The sequence below is a fragment of the Phodopus roborovskii genome, unplaced genomic scaffold (genome assembly GCF_943737965.1).
Source record: "Phodopus roborovskii unplaced genomic scaffold, PHOROB, whole genome shotgun sequence".
In the NCBI taxonomy this organism is placed as follows: domain Eukaryota; kingdom Metazoa; phylum Chordata; class Mammalia; order Rodentia; family Cricetidae; genus Phodopus; species Phodopus roborovskii.
This window is the reverse complement of record NW_026126413.1, coordinates 17,275,647-17,291,490: the sequence shown is the minus strand read 5'-3', so window position 1 is coordinate 17,291,490 and position 15,844 is coordinate 17,275,647. Positions and strand designations below refer to the sequence as shown.

Sequence of the window (15,844 nt, the reverse complement as noted above, 5' to 3'; positions counted from 1 at the left end):
TTCCTTTCACTGAGGCTATGGGAGACAGACAAAGGATAGCACAGAATGTTCTGCGCTTGGGCACAATCAGCATGCTTTTCTCCCAGGAACATAAAAAAGTCAGTCTCTTAGTTCTGCCTCTACAGTCAGCCTGAGAGCTGGAGTCACTAATCAGTCATGTAAGGGGGTAATCACTGACGCTCCCCATGTAATTTTCCATCTGTAAAAAGGTATATGCATTTAAAAAGTCTTCCATTTCCGTGTAATAACACTGAAATTATATAAGATTCTAAGCATGAAAGCTCCTGAAAAAAACGAAAAAGCATTATAGGAACTAAGTGGAGGATATGCCATCGTTATTCTTAGAGTCTTCCTGCATGCATGCATTATTTCTTTGCTAGCTATAAAAGTATCTCAGAAAATCTTGGCTCTGAAACTTGAGAAAGTGGCCACATACCTATTTCTCTAGAGTACTTCTAAAACTTCATTACTGTTGAAGCTTTGAACTACTGAGGTAATTCCTTGTTTCAGAAGCCAACTCAGCAGTGTGTATCCAATGAATGCCAATAGCCCCTTTCAAACTGTGACAATGAAGGCCCCAGACACTGATCTATTTATTTATAACATGAAAATCATCTTTCAAAGAACACACCAAACTCTATAAAGATATATCTAAGTATATCAAATCATAAAACGTGTGTGTATAAATATGTAAATACTCATGAAAAATTGTCAAGCTACAGGTCCCATTGTTAATAATCTAAGTTTTATCAAAGTATGACTGAACATCGAAGAACATTATTAAAACAAGCATCATGAAAATAGACAACAAAATATCAAGGTTGCAATTCAATGTCAGACGTTCACACCAACAGAAAGTCCCAACACTTCCAAATAGCATACCATCAAAATCTAAATGCAAACTACGAAGCAAACAATTCAATCAATTCCTCATTAATATTTTCTCTAATATGCTAAGGCAAGAATTGTAGTATCAACTGAGTGAATACGTGCATACTGAGATATGTTCACTTAACAATAATATATGAATTACACAGTTTCCAAAGTCCTCAATATTTAAAGAACTCTGTAATAACTGAAACAAAATCATGAAGAAATATCATTTCTCCACATATTATCATTGTTACTGGTTACTTTTGCAGCTCAAGCACACCAGCCTTTGCATTCCTTTGTAAGGGCTTAAGATAGTAACAATGTGGTCCCCTGTGAAAACTACTGTGAATGAAAAGCAAAATTGGTAAGTTTCTCTAACTATACCCCAAAACTAGTGGGTACATATCAGCGAGAAGTTACATTTTTATGCAATTTACCAGTTGCCAAGCTGATTGTTAATTCTCATACATTTCTAATTTCTTCAGAGTAAAATGTCTATCACTTTGTAATGGTTGTTTGTGAATATTCTATTTCTCTCTTTAGCTTTTGAAAGATTCATGGAAATTTCAAAATCTGACTTTTACCTAACTCAACACACTGTTTCATCGGATTAAAGAAATCATGGATTGAATAAAGTATCTGATATAATACTTCCTAATCTACAACTGTAGAACCAGTAAGTATCCCAATTAAAGTCACTCCCTTTACTGGATCAAATGATCAAATGACATACATTCGGCTGCCTCCATAAACTGTCACATTTAACACCAACACCAGGTTAGGAATAATTAGTCATATTTAGACAACAAAGTTAAACCAAAATTAAAAAGGAGAGAACTGGGTAGAGAGAAGGTGAAGGGGATAGAAGAAATGTAGGAATCCAGAACAATCATGCCATCACTGAGGTATGAACTAAGACCAGGAATGACAGTGCAATTATGTTTTTAGCTCAAAACTGAAAAGGCATAAATGAGAGAAATGGAGGATGAGACTTGTAATGCGAGGATTGGGGTGCGTAGAGAAATACCCTAGGAGTCTGCTATTCTATTCATCTGAGCTACTACAAAGTCCTAAAGTTTAGCATCAGCTAATAACTCAGAGTGAGAAAGCAGCTCCCGAGGCACCAGTGAATTGTAGTCACGTTAAGTGTTCTCACTCAGATGAAGCTACTGCCTCTGTTCCTATTCCTTTTATCATGCGTGTTTAAATGATGTTTTTATCCATCCATATAACATGCTCTGGTCACACTCACCGTGTCTCATTCTCGTATCTTCTGGTTTCACGAAGCCCTCTGCTCCTCCCAATCGAGTCTCTTTCTCATTATCGTGTCGTGTTGTTTGATTTTTGTCCTATCGGGGGACTCACACATCGGCATGTGGGTGGAGCTATCCACCGCAGTTCAGTACAACTGAAGGGAGTGGTCACCCCCTCACCAGCCAACAGCTGTTGCTAACTTACTTTAAAATCCTTTGGGTACATATTCTTTCTTGTTTTTTAAAAAGATTTCCATAATGAAGGGACCTTTAGTGCCTTGGAGAGGCAGTCGTGAAGTGGAGGGCATGAAAGTAGCTGCCAGCCCAGATGGGTACAGCCAAGTATTCTGGTCCCCATTGTAGAACTGTATCTCTCTTCATACCCTTTCCCTTCATCTCCTAAATCACCGGAAAAATCCCTCTTCAAAGACCAGTCCCCCAACACCTTCACTTCTTCCTGTCTTTGCCCCTTCAATTACCCTCCCATCTGAGGGACTTTGATTTCTTCAGGCGTTGGCTTTGCTTTTCTGTTGTTCCCATTTTCCTGCCCTCTACAGACTTCCCTGCCTCCTCTTATCAGAAGAGGAAAAGGAAAAGTGTATGTTGCCTTCACCCATCCCTTGCCTTTTGTGTGAAAATCTTCTGCACTGGCCACACTTGCTCTCACAGCATAGCTTCTATTCCCTCTCAGGTCTCAAAGTTTTCACTGCACAACATTGTGTTGTCGGAGCTTCTGTTCTGCCCGGTCCCGCAGCCCTTAGTAACAAATAAACACACAGAGGCTTACATTAATTATAAACTGTTTGAATGATGGCTCAGGATTCATACTGGCCAGCTCTCTCTTAATTATTAACCCATAACTATTAATCTATGCATTTCTACATGGCCTTATCTTACCTGAGAATGCCAGGAGCCCTATCTTCTCAGAAGATACATGTCATCTCCCTGGTGGTTCCCTCTGCGTCCTCTCCCCAGAATTCCCCTTGGTCTGTTAGCCCTGCTGATACTTCCTGCCTGGCCAATCAGTGTTTTATTCATCGATCAATAAGAGAAACCTATATTAACATCATACTGAATGACATCCCCAATCAACATCGTTTTTTTTTTTTCCTTGAATCTCTTTACAGCTGGCTATAAGTTGGAAAGTTCTACCCACTTTGAGGTAGAACACTGCCCATGAGTTAACCCTCTCTAGTATCACGCCATAGACTTGCCCAAAGGGGGTGTTTCCTAAGTTAATTTATAACCCGTCAAGTTGGCAAAGCCAATCATCACAGTGCCTTTGCAATGATTCTACTCTCACACTTATACCCGAGATTAGTAATAACATTTCTATGTGCCCACATAGAAATCCATACATATTATTTGTAATAGTCAACAGAGGGAAATAATTAACCCAATTATCATGAATAGGCTGGTGAATAAATAAAAGCTGCCATAACTTTAAATGGCAGATTGTTTGACAATAAAAGGGGACATATACTCGAAAAAAATCTGCATCCTACTACACATAAATACTTACACATACATGTCTATCACTGCCTCTTTATAATAGCACAGAGATGGAATGAACCTAGATATTCATCAACAGACAAGCAGATACTGAAAATATGATGTACACACACACACACACACACACACACACACACACACACATACACACACGGCATTTTATTTATCCACACCAAAAAAAAAAATCGTAGGAAAATATGTGGAAGTAGAAAGCGTGTTAAATGAGACAACCCCCAAGTTCAGAAAGACAAATCCTGCATGTTCTCTCTCATAAGCAGATCCTACTGCCTCACTGTTAAATATGCATATCATATTCCTGATAACTTTAGCAAGCCAGGCTCAAGCAACTACAAAAAAATATAAAAAGGAATTTTCTTCTCCCTTTATCTCAGTACCCTTTGATGTCTTATTCTAGTATAATTGTCCCAGAATTACCCATCTAATATAAGTCTACTTGTGATTTTTGTTATTGTTATTTGATTTCTTCTCCCTATAATGTAAACTCTTAAAGTCTGGAACTATATTTGTTAGTTTTTCCAGTTTTACAAATAACCCCAAAATTTGACACCTTAAAATACTCACCTGGAAAAAAAATGGGATCTTGAAATTTTCAGGCAAACTGATGGAACTAGAAGAAACCATCCTGGGTGAGGTAACCCAGTCACAAAAAGACAAACATGGTATATACTCACTCATGTATGGATTTTAGTCATAGAGGAAAGGATTACCAGCCCACAAAACACCCCGCCAGAAAAGCTAGGAAACGAGGAAGACCCTAAGAGAGACATACATGGTCTCCTGGAGAAGGGCAAAGGGACAAGATATCCTGAGCAATTTGGGAGCACATGAGAGGGCAGAGGGAGTTAGGAGAAAGAGAAGAGGAGAAGAGGAGGGGAGAGGAAGACATGAGAGAGCAGAAAAATTGAGTCAGAGAAATAATAGAGGAGAGCAAGAATAGAGATACCATAATAGAGGGAGCCATTATAGGTTTAAAGAGAAATATAGCACTAGGGAAATATACAGAGATCTACAAGGATGACCCTAACAATCTAAACAATAGTTGAGAGGCTACCTTAAATGCCCTTCCCTGATAATGAGATTGATGACTACTTTATATGCCATCCTATAACCTTCATCTAGTAACTGATGGAAACAGAAGCAGACACCACAGCTAAACACTGAGTCAAACTCCTGGAATCCAGTTGTAGAGAGGGAGGAGTGATGAGCAAAGGGGTCCAGAACAGGTTGCAGAAAACCACAGAATCAGCTGACCTGAACAAGGGGGAGCTCACACCCCAGTCTGATAGCTGGGAAACCAGACCCCCTGGATGTGGGTGTTAGTTAGGAGGACTGGGAAGTCTAGGGGCCTCTGGTAGTGGATCAATATTTATCCCTAGTATAGGAATGGACTTTGGTAGCCCATTCCACATGGAAGGATACTCTCTCAGCCTAAACACATGGGAGAGAGCCTAGACCCTGCTCCAAATGATATGACAGACTTTGAAGATTCCCCATGGAAGGCCTCACTCTCCCCAGTAAGCAGAAAGAGGGTGGGATAGGGGGTTGGTGGAAAACAGGAGAGGAAGGGAGGTTGAGGGAACTGGGATTGACATGTAAAACAAGCTTGTTGCAAATGTAAATAAAAAATATTAACAAAAAAATACCAACCACATATTTAGTTTTCTGTTTCTTTAAATGAGACTATGAGAATAAATGAAACTATAAGAAATGTCTAGTCATGCCTGTACTCACACTTGTGTTTACACTAAGTCAATTAGTCATATATATAGTTTTCCTGTTTTACATATCAACCCCAGTTCCCTCTCTCCCTCCCATGTCCCTGACCCCAACCCCTCTCCCATCCCAACCCCTCCCTCCACTTCACAGGGAGGGTGATGCCTTCCAGGAGGGATCAACAAAATCTGTCAAGTCATTTGGAGTGGGGTCAAGGCCCTCCCTCCTGCCTCTAGGCCTAGGGAGTAACCCCCCATGGGGAATGTGCTCCCAATGTCCTTTTGTGCACAAGGGATACATCTTGGTTCCACTGTCATAGGTCTCTTAGACTGCCCAGGCCTTCTAACTGAAACCCAAGTTCAGGGGGTCTGAGTTGGTCCAATGCTGGTTTCCCAGCTATCAGTCTGGGGGTCCATGAGCTCTCCCTTGTTCAGGTCAGCTGTCTCTGTGGGTTTCTGTAGCATGGACCTGACCCCTTTTCTTATCACTCCTCCCTCTCTGCAACTACATTCCAGGAGTTCTGCTCAGTGTTTAGCTGTGGGTGTCTGCTTCTGTCTCCATCAGCTACTGCATGAGGGCTCTATGATGGCACATAAGATAGTTATTAATCTCGGTCCAGGATGGTCTTAACAGGGATGAATCCTCTGCTCCATCTGGTCTCTCAATTTTCAGCAAGCAAGCACAAGTTTCAGCTTATGATAGCTGGACAGTTACAAAGTTCAAAAAGTAAATGACTTGCTAAAGTACATGATCATAAATGACATCATATCATTTCTGTCTCAAGTCCCAGGGACAGTTCAAGAGTGAAAGTGCTAGAAAACACCTTCTATTTCCTTTTATAAAACATATGCATATTTCACATCTTTATTTATGGGCATATGTACTGGCAGACCTTAAATATCCATTCTCCAAGCTACTATCAACAGCTTTCCCATCATGACGGAAACTGGAAAGCACTCTACAAGGAAAAGGACATGCAGGAGAAAATCATGTTAGCCATTTCTGTAAGCTCTGTCCCAAGGACACTCGACCTTCTTTACCTTTATTTTATGACTGCCCCATAGAGTGGATGCTCTCTAAATATTACCTGAATGAAAGAATGCTAGCATTATCTTTTGGCCCCATCTTACTCACAGTAACTCCCATAAATTATCCTTTCTTTGTTGTATATACTTACTGCATATAGATGCTTAAATTAAACTCTATTTTGGGTGAGTGTTTATAATTGCAATGTGTATTATATGCTCTTCTTTTGAGGTTAAATTCAACTTTCATGGTCTCTTATAGTTATTGCCAAGGCAGTCTGATTGCTTCCAGAGCCTATGAAGCATTGATATTTCATAGAATGCTTCCTTGCCAAGGACACTAGGAGAAGTTTCAGGACACACTTCCCATCCATCTCTATAGCTATGTAGCAATCATGCAAGTGAGTCTTGGTGTGCTTTCTCTTTCTGTCCATTCAAAGCCACCCTGCTTACTCCTCTCTTTCAAGTATTAAAACAGCAGAACTAATGGTTTCCAACGTATGAGTGCACTTTAGAATCTTGGCTTAAGTAATGTTCTGAAAGACTGGGCAATAACACATGGCAGTGTCTGGGATAGCAACAGATAAAGATGTTTCTACTGATGCAGAGTTTCCCCTTCCCTGCCTCTGTCACATAAGCAAAGCAAATTGGAAAATGGACAAAATTCACTGATTACTCTAATCACACTGTTCAGTCTGCAAGTATGTAACCCTCAAAATTTAAAGGTTGATATCTAATCACCAATGTGATGGTATGCTGGTGGGGACCATTTACAAGATGAATAAATTCCCTTAAAGCATGTAAAAGAGCCATAGACAGCTCCTACTCCAACTGTTAGGAGTCCCACAAGAAGACCAAGCTATACAACTGTAACATATATGCAGAGTGTCTATGTCAGTCCTGTGCAAGCTCCCTGGTTGGTGGTGGTCTCTGTGAGCTCCTACGAGCCCAGATTATTTGACTATAGTTTTTCTTGCCTTTTCTTTGGTCCCTCAGGCTCCCATAATCCTTCCTCCCCCTCTTCCAAAGGACCCTTTCCTCCCACTGGGTTGTCTCATCTATCAGAAGAGGTGCCAACTCTTACTGTAACTTGATATGCCATGGCTGGCTGATATACTTGGGGGGGGGGCTACCATTTTCTGAAAAAAAAAGGAGTGGATGAGGGTTTGCTAAGGAAGGACTAGGAGGAGAAGAGAAAAGGAAGAAGGGAGGAAAGGAGGGAGGAAGAAAGGAAGAGAAGGAGGGGAGAGGAGGGAGGGAGGAGAAACTGATCAGGATAGGAAATTTTAATTAATTAAAACAACAAAAAGATCATTTTCCTTATACAAAGAGGCCCCAAAGAGTACCCTTGTCCCTTCGTCTAAATGAGGTTAAAGCAAAAAGATGCCTGTCTACAACCCATAAAAACAAGTTCCCTAGAGACACTGAAATTGTTAGTACCATGGGTTTCCTAGCTTCTAGTATTGTGAGAAATGAATTTGTTATTCTTAAACTCGTCACTTTATTAGGTATTATGTGCTTGCCACCTATGGAGACCACATTTCTTAGGAATAACCTGCAGGAGGTTGATTAGTAAGAGGACTTGTACAAACTGGGTGGTTCCATTTTCACTGTGGCTAATATTTAAGCTTCGTATGTTCTTCTCAACATACTGCCAAGCACAATGTTTTGGAATTACTATTCCTGAAAGGTTTTTGTCCCTTGGAATTGTGCCCTCCTCAAAAAATGACTAACATGTTCTACTGTCCAGATTTACAATAGTCAGGGAATCGATCCAACCACTGTTCTGGGTGGTAGTGTGCCTTAAGTACTCGTCCAAACAGCAGATTGTTTACAGCTGTGACATCAATTGATTTCTTCTCCAGCAGGCCCTTGCCATCTGGGCTAGTTCTGTTCACAGTGGACAAAGCCTTTTCACATTCACAGATGAAGCTACAAAAGGTAATGCCCATAGAAGAAAAGAAGTAACCCTGACTTTCCTTCTTTGTCATTTACCCAAATCTTCTAGCATGGAAACCTCATCAGAATCTCTCTCTCTCTCTCTCTCTCTCTCTCTCTCTCTCTCTCTCTCTCTCTCTCTCTCTCTCTCCCCTCTCTCTCTGTGTCTGTCTGTGTGTGTGTGCGTGCATGCGTGTGTGTGTGTGTGTGTGTGTGCGTGCATGCGGGTGTGTGTGTGTGTGTGTGTGTGTGTGTGTGTGTGTGTGTGTGTCTGTGTCTGATACTTTTTTTAAATAACTACTTTATGGCCATACTTGTTTTCCAGTCCTCCTTCCCTTCTCTCGGCCTTTCACTGCAGTCTTTGTTGCTACTTCACACCTGCATCGCTGGAATCATCTCCACATACAGCATTCCTTCCATTATTAGCATCCTCACTAACCAGAACTCTGCCTCTGCCTTTGGACCTGTATTGAATGCCTGTCGGTATGCTCTTCAGCATTGTTCCCTGCAGCTACTCACTGCTCTGTCAATCTGCACGTGGTGGTCTGAAGGAGAAACGCCCCAGCTGATGAGGGTATGTGGACACTCGTTTCCCAGTTGGTGGTGCGGCTTGAGTGGTGTTGGAGCCATGCTGCAGGAAGCACATCACATCTTCACCTCACTCCCAGTGGGCTCTCTCTGCCTTGTGTTCTCAGCTTCCTGCTCCTGCAGCCATGCCCACTGATTGCTGCTGTGACTCCCTCCACGATGGGCTCTTGTCTTTCTAGAACTGTACACCAAAATGCACTGTTCTAGTTCAAAATGACCTCTTTGGCAGTTCTAAAAAGGATGTAAGGGGTATGTTGTATGTGGAAGAAAAGCATTTGACCAAATTTAATTGATCAATTAAGTAAACTATATAATTAAAACCATTTCATAAGTGTGAAATTTCTTGTCATGCCCTGACCTTGTTGTCACTGTTTCTGCCCTTCCTCTGCTTAAAACATTTCTCTTATCTGATCATCCCCCATCTTACTTCCTTTGACTTCAGATTCCTCTCCCCCCCCCCCACCTTTCATGCGGCCTTCAGATTGTGGAACATGTTTTTCTGCCTCATTGTCGAAGACCATCACCTGCACAAGCCACCCTGGTAGTTAATCAAGGTCAAAAGACCACGGAAAAAATGTCATCCCAGGTGCCTGATCCCTAAGAAACAGGGATCAGACAGTCACCTCCTAAAGGACACCTGAAGTTCATCCCAACTCTCACCTGGCCAGAAATCTCTTCTCGCTCCTGCTCCTTTGGTTTGTCTCGTACAGAGAGCGCTTTCTCCCCTCCTGAGTGGGAACTTAGTCATAGCAGCTTCTTTGTACATACCCAACCAGGCTGAAATTGTCCTCGTTGCAATAATAGCTTATACTGTTTTGCGATCTCAAATTATCAAACAAGGGCTGACATGTGAGCATGCTAGTGGATCATCTCCGGGTCCTTCTTGCCTCTCTGGGAGTGACTGGAAACAATGCCCTCTGTGAGCTGGAGAGCTGACCTCTGCAGATTTTCCTGTAGAAAGGAAGGCCCATAGAAACAGAAATCTGCCTTCTCCACAGCAGAAGCAGTGGCAGAGGAGAGAGGGGTAGGGAAAGAGGCTCCTCCAAGCTCCAAAGACAAATGTGTAGAATTCCGCATTTTATGAAAGGTCAGTGATACATTTATATAAAGTAATGTATAAAATTTTTCAAGTAAGAAACTCCAAGAACTTCTCATGTATCGAGTCCTCCAACTTTAATGTATAATATAAACTCTTCATCCTGAATCAGACTGCATGAAAACTCTGAGGGTGTTTTGCTGGGGACTTAGTAGCCCTGACCACTGTTCACACTTGCGGTTAACTGAAGTTGACTGCTGCCGTCATTCTGACACCAGAAAAGGGTGCTATGATGACTCTAGTGGGGAGAAAAGAGCTTATGCATTATTTTTCACTCAGAGGTAAGTGTTACTCCTGGAACCCACTGTCAAATGAGACCCAGGGAGAAAAGAAAATGCCCCTTCGTTTTAGGCAACAGCCCTACAACAATGAACAGCTCCTTTGGAAACCAGCTGTCATTGCCCTCTAGCTGGGTATTACAAGGGGCACAAAGAAAGAGGCTCAGCTACGCTTTTCACTTGAAAAGGTGGGGATTTCCTCCTACCCTTCTCCACGTTTCTGAGACAGATGCCAAAACCTCATTGCAGGCTCAGGTCATGGAAAATGCATGGTTTCATGCATGAAATAAATTATTATTTGCAAAGTGGATTTTAAGAATGAGAGGAAGGAGGGAAGAGAGAAATCACTTGTCCAGCAGTGGTGGTTTAAAACTTAACGTTTTTCTAAGTGTTAAATTCCTTATCTGACCAGGACATGGTGGCCCACATCTTTAAGTCCAGGACTCCAGAGCAGAGGCAAGGAGATAAAGGCCAGCTAACTTTACACAGAAAGTTCCAGGCCAGCTAGGGCTTTCTAGTTAGACCCTGTCAGAAAACAAAAACAATTCCCTAACCTGAATCATGAGATTGCCCCTATTTTTCGGCTTTAGTTTGTATTAATACAACCAGCACGAGTGGAGACTGGTTACTGGTGTTTATTACAGCATCACCATTATCAAAGTCCTTTATTGTCACAAGGAAAGGCGAGTTTTAATGCATGAATATTTTACCTTAGTACAAGTGTACTGAAATAAAACAAGAAGCAGCCTGGGTTCTTTAGGACCTTTGCGGCATGTTGCACTTACTTCACTATTGATTGGAGATTTTATTCCGATTGGGTGCCCCCTTTCCAGTCTTGGTAAAAGTCTCTCCAGGTAGCAGAAGCAAATGCCACCCCACCCCCATCACAGTCAAACTAGATGTGAAATGTCTTGGTTTCTGGTATAACATCTGAAATCGGGGGGGGGGGGCTGATTTATTTCAAATAATGAATCTGTTCTAAAAAAAAATAGTAAAACATACAGGAAAAAATTGTTTCACCATATAGTTCTGCTTAATTTTGGTGAGAAAAAAAAAAGACAAATCTTAATTTTTGAACTTGTGTTAGAGAAGCCCCTTGTATCCTGTATTGTTTGCACTGAGCTCCCATGAGCCTCTCACACGCAGATACCCAGCAGGCTTAAGAGCTGAAGAGTCTCTTCCACAATGAAGTAGCATATTCATTCCAACATGCGAGTAGAGCAAAAGACACCAAATAGAGGCTTCGTTCAGTTTGACAAAGAGCCCTGGCTTCACGTGGACCCTGAGTCCTTTCACCCTATTTATAAACACAAGGGGGACATCTAACCGACAACTTTGGCAACGAAAATATGCAACATGGTTTTCAACACAGCAGGTGCAGACATCAGAAAGATATAACTGAAGGGGAGGGGAGTGAGGAAATTCCGTGTAATTACTGAGAAATGAAACCATCAACTCAACAGAAAATTCGAGGTTCAGACATAACACAAATCCCTTGATGCCCACTCATGTAGCTGGGAATGTACATTCGAACAAAGCACCAAAATAATTTTCATTTTGGGGGAGAGGGCAGCAAAAATAACTGCAGGGAGAGAACGCCTAAGCAAATAAATAAATAAATAAATAAATAAATAAATAAATAAATAAATAAATATAAAAGCTCTATAAATTGAAAAGTCACAGGACACAAAACCGGTTTTCCTAGCAGAATTCTGGTAAAGAAGAGCCAGGGAGATATCAATCCTTGAGATTCTGAGACTTCAAGGAGAGTACCCTCTAACCTGTTCTCTCAGGACTCTGGCTCCTTTAGGTATCTGTCTCTGAGATCAAGTTCCTGGGAAATGGTGAGGTGTTGAAACCCTTCAAATGAGAGCCCAGAGTTCTGCTAATTTTCTGTACGCCCAGGATGTCTGGGAAAATGAATCTAGGAAGTACTGGGATTTACTAAACATAGTGATTCTTTGCTCAACAGGGGCAAAGGTGGATTGAGAAAAGTCGCATCCTATAGTGAAAATTACCCCCCTTTAGATTCCTTGGGACGTGCTGCGGGAGGTGGAAGCACTTAGGAATCTTTTTTGCTCTTTTGCTCTCTACATGCCCCACACCCACACTCTTGAGAGGTTTCTAGGTCTCTCACACTTGGTGCAAGTTCTCCTTTCTCTTGCACAAACTCTAACTTCTCTACCATTTCCTGGACTTTGTGGCAGAGATGAGGCAGAGGAACCTGGATGCTGCAAATCCAGAGCACTCTAGGGGAGCTCCCCTCCAGAAACCAAGGGGAGGGTGGGGCGCTCCATCCCCTCTATCCCTGGCATCTCAGCATCCCCAGTTCGCCCTCCCAGGCCAGCAGTGGGCGCCCAGGCAGTAGCTAAATGGCCTTGCTAGAACTTAGAGAAGGGCCATCAAAGCATACAAATGAAAGTCTGCCTTCTAAAGAGACTGATGTTGGTTTCTTTGGTGAGTGCTAACATCGAGAAACCATCCACAAGCTTTTCTGGATTTCCCCCCACTGGCCTGGCCTCGTATTCAAAAGTCCACTCCAACAGACACCTTTGCCACTTGATTTTGAGCTCAAGAAAACACAGAAAGTGGGCGCTATGCACGGGGGTGGTGGGGGTGAGCCTCCTATTGGCTACAGAGCAAGGCAGGGAGTTCCAGAAGTCGCGCAGAGAGGTGGCAGCTCTCCTGGCAGATATCCAAGCAGCTTCTATTTTCTGTTTGGATTTTCTGCCTTGAACCACTGAGGTTTAATTTCGAAGAGGGAGGAGGTTATTACAACTATCAAAACTGATCCTAGGGCCAAAGACTTAGCCAATAACATTTTGCAAACTCTAGGAGGTTTCTAAGGTTTCTGCAAAGAGCACTGTCCCCTTGAAATGGGGCAGAAAGAGAGCAAGATCCAAAAGCATGGGCCAAGAAGCTGCATGTCACAGGAAAAGCAAGGTATCTTAGGTGTTGCTTCTAGGGCTGGGATACTGAGTGAATGGGGAGGATCCTTTAACCCCTACAGTTCTCCCCCTTCTTCCTCCTTCTCCATCAACACCACCCTCGTCTTCATCATCATCACTGTCATCATCATCATCATCATCGGCGGCAGAACTTGCACTTGATGATCTTCTTAAATGCGTTTTGAAAGTCCTTGTTGAAATAAGCATAAATAACTGGATTGAGCAGGGAGTTAGAGTAGCCCAGCCAGTTGATTATGGCACCCAACAAGGCAGGCATGTGGCAGCTGCTCTCACAGAAAGGCAAGACCAGAGCCACAATGAAGAAGGGAAGCCAGCAGAGGATGAAAGTGCCCATGATGATGCCCAGTGTCTTCACTGTCTTCCTCTCACGGGCCAAAGCCATCTTGCGCTTTGCCTCAGCATTCCGCTCATTTTTTCTCTCCAAGCATGTGGGGGCATAGGAGGTAGCTCCCGACTCGCTGGGCAGCGGCAGGTGGTCTTTGGAGTTACCCACTCGGTGCACCTCGATCACCTCCAGGGCGGCGTCGTCATCACCCTGCCTAACCGCGCCATTCACGCACTGAGCCCCCACAGCCCTGTTCTCAGAGCTGCTGCGCTTCCAGTCCCCATTACCTGGCTGTCCGTTCAGGCTCTTCTTGGGGGGCGGGGCCGACGACGTACTGAGGCTGGTGCCTGCTCCCTTCTTTTCTACCTTCTTGACAGTCTTGCGGATCCGAAAGCGCGCGGCTCGGAAGATGCGCCCATAGAGGACCAGCATGAGGAGCAGCGGGATATAGAAAGCTCCGAAAGTGGAGTAGATGGTGTAGCCGTGGTCCTTGCTGATGGTGCATGCATCGGGGTCCGAGCGGTCTTCCGGGGTGCGCCAGCCCAGCATGGGCGGGATGGAGATGAGAAAGCCAATGAGCCAAGTGAGCGAGATCAGCGCAGCAGCGCGCCGGGGCGTCCTCTTGTTCACGTAGTCTATAGGGTCAGTGATCGCCCAGTACCTGTCTAGCGCGATGGCGCACAGGTGCAGGATGGATGAGGTGCAGCACAGTACATCCAGGGCGATAAACAGGTCGCAGGTGACCTGGCCCAGAGTCCACTTGTTGAGCACCTGGTACAATGCAGCCATGGGCAGCACCAGCACTGACACCATAAGGTCGGTGACCGCCAAGGAGCCGATGAGATAGTTGGCCACATTCTGGAGGGAGCGCTCCAGGGCGATGGCAGCCACCACGCAGGCATTGCCGAGCACCGCGCAGAAAATGAGCGTGCCCAGAAGCAAAGAGGTGATCACTTGGTAGCTGAAGGTCACGTTGGAGATGCCAGTAACGTTGCCGCCTGTACCGAAGGGCTCCTGGGACAATGTGGTGTTGTTGCCCTGGCCAAGACTGAACATATCCATGCCTGCCTGCACGCCCGGTGGGGTGGGGGAAGGGAGGAGGAAAGAGCTGCAAGGGGATCTCCCTCGCCCCTCCCCCTAGGGTCTTCCTCCTTTTCTGGGGAATTTCAGAGGGAGGGGATCCAGGGGCTGGAGCGGGAAGTTCTTACTGCTCTGGTGAAGGCATCTGAGCGGAGCAGCTTCCAGGCGCACGCTCTTGCTCGGCTCCCGCGGGTCCCGAGCGCTCAGAGACTCCAGGAAGGAAACTGTAGTTGGCCTGAGAGCAGCTTCCAAATCTCTGGCTGTGGAGAGGTGGCTGGAACATCTGTCTCACGCTGTCCATTTCACTTTGTCGCTGCCCAACTAGCTGAGGGAGCCGGACACTGCGGACTAGCAATCAGTCTGGAATCTCAGAAACCCCGAGCTCTGGGGTCATTCTGTGACCCTAGTGTCCTAGTTCCCTTTCCCCCCACCCCCTCTCTGGACTTCTCCAGTCTCGGATTTTTCTTCAGCCTCCTTCTCCTGGCTTCCTCCCACTGGCCTTCCCTTCCAGTTTCCCCTTCCTTCTCACATCTCTTATTATCCCTCTATGTGTCGCTCAGACAGCTAGTCTCCCTCCCTCCCACGCTAACCCCCACCACCACCCAACACTTCCCCAGCCCAGAGTGCCTCCTTCCTCTAGGTCCCCGCCCTCCTATCCTTCTAGACAGGCATCTTTACATTCGAGTCGACACACGCAGAACTCACTTCATATACCCACTCAGATCCGCTAGTCAAACCAATGTTTTAACAGATTAAACTCCGCCTCCTGCCCAGTAAACTAGAGAGAGAAAATTCTTTCCCTAAGACTCATTCCCTTTATTTCTGTCAACTTCTTAAATACAGCCGGATTCACAGTGTGCTTATAGAAATGGGGACAGACACAGAAAACCTGAACGGTGGGAATCTGGGCAGCTCTGGGTCACCCTCTAAATTATTAGGTTGAGGGTGTGGGTCTTAGCTTCTTAAAAATGCAGTCTCATTTAATATCTTAGTCTATCTTGGAGCGCTGGTGCCTATGACCTTTTCGTACTATCCTTGTGGAATGGGGGGGATTATAAAGGACACGTTAAAGGACAAGAGCTGATAAACAGCTGGATCGCAAAGAAATTATTAAAAAATTCAAGTCGGTGTGTATTTTAAACACACGCACACATTTCATTACCACCTCTCTCT

At 44.1% G+C, this 15,844-nt stretch overlaps 1 protein-coding gene across 1 annotated transcript; it reads right to left on the bottom strand.

The window, feature by feature from the left end:
* Positions 1-13,362: 13,362 nt before the first annotated feature.
* Htr1a (5-hydroxytryptamine receptor 1A) lies at positions 13,363-15,104 on the bottom strand. Its single transcript, XM_051182893.1, has one exon. The coding sequence runs from the start codon at positions 14,651-14,653 to the stop codon at positions 13,382-13,384; it is 1,272 nt and encodes a 423-aa protein (XP_051038850.1). The 5' UTR covers positions 14,654-15,104; the 3' UTR covers positions 13,363-13,381.
* Between the last annotated feature and the right edge of the window lie 740 nt (positions 15,105-15,844).

Coding starts and splice junctions, on each gene's coding strand:
- Htr1a (XM_051182893.1), bottom strand. CDS start 14,653: ATGGATATGTTCAGTCTTGGCCAGGGCAACAACACCACATTGTCCCAG.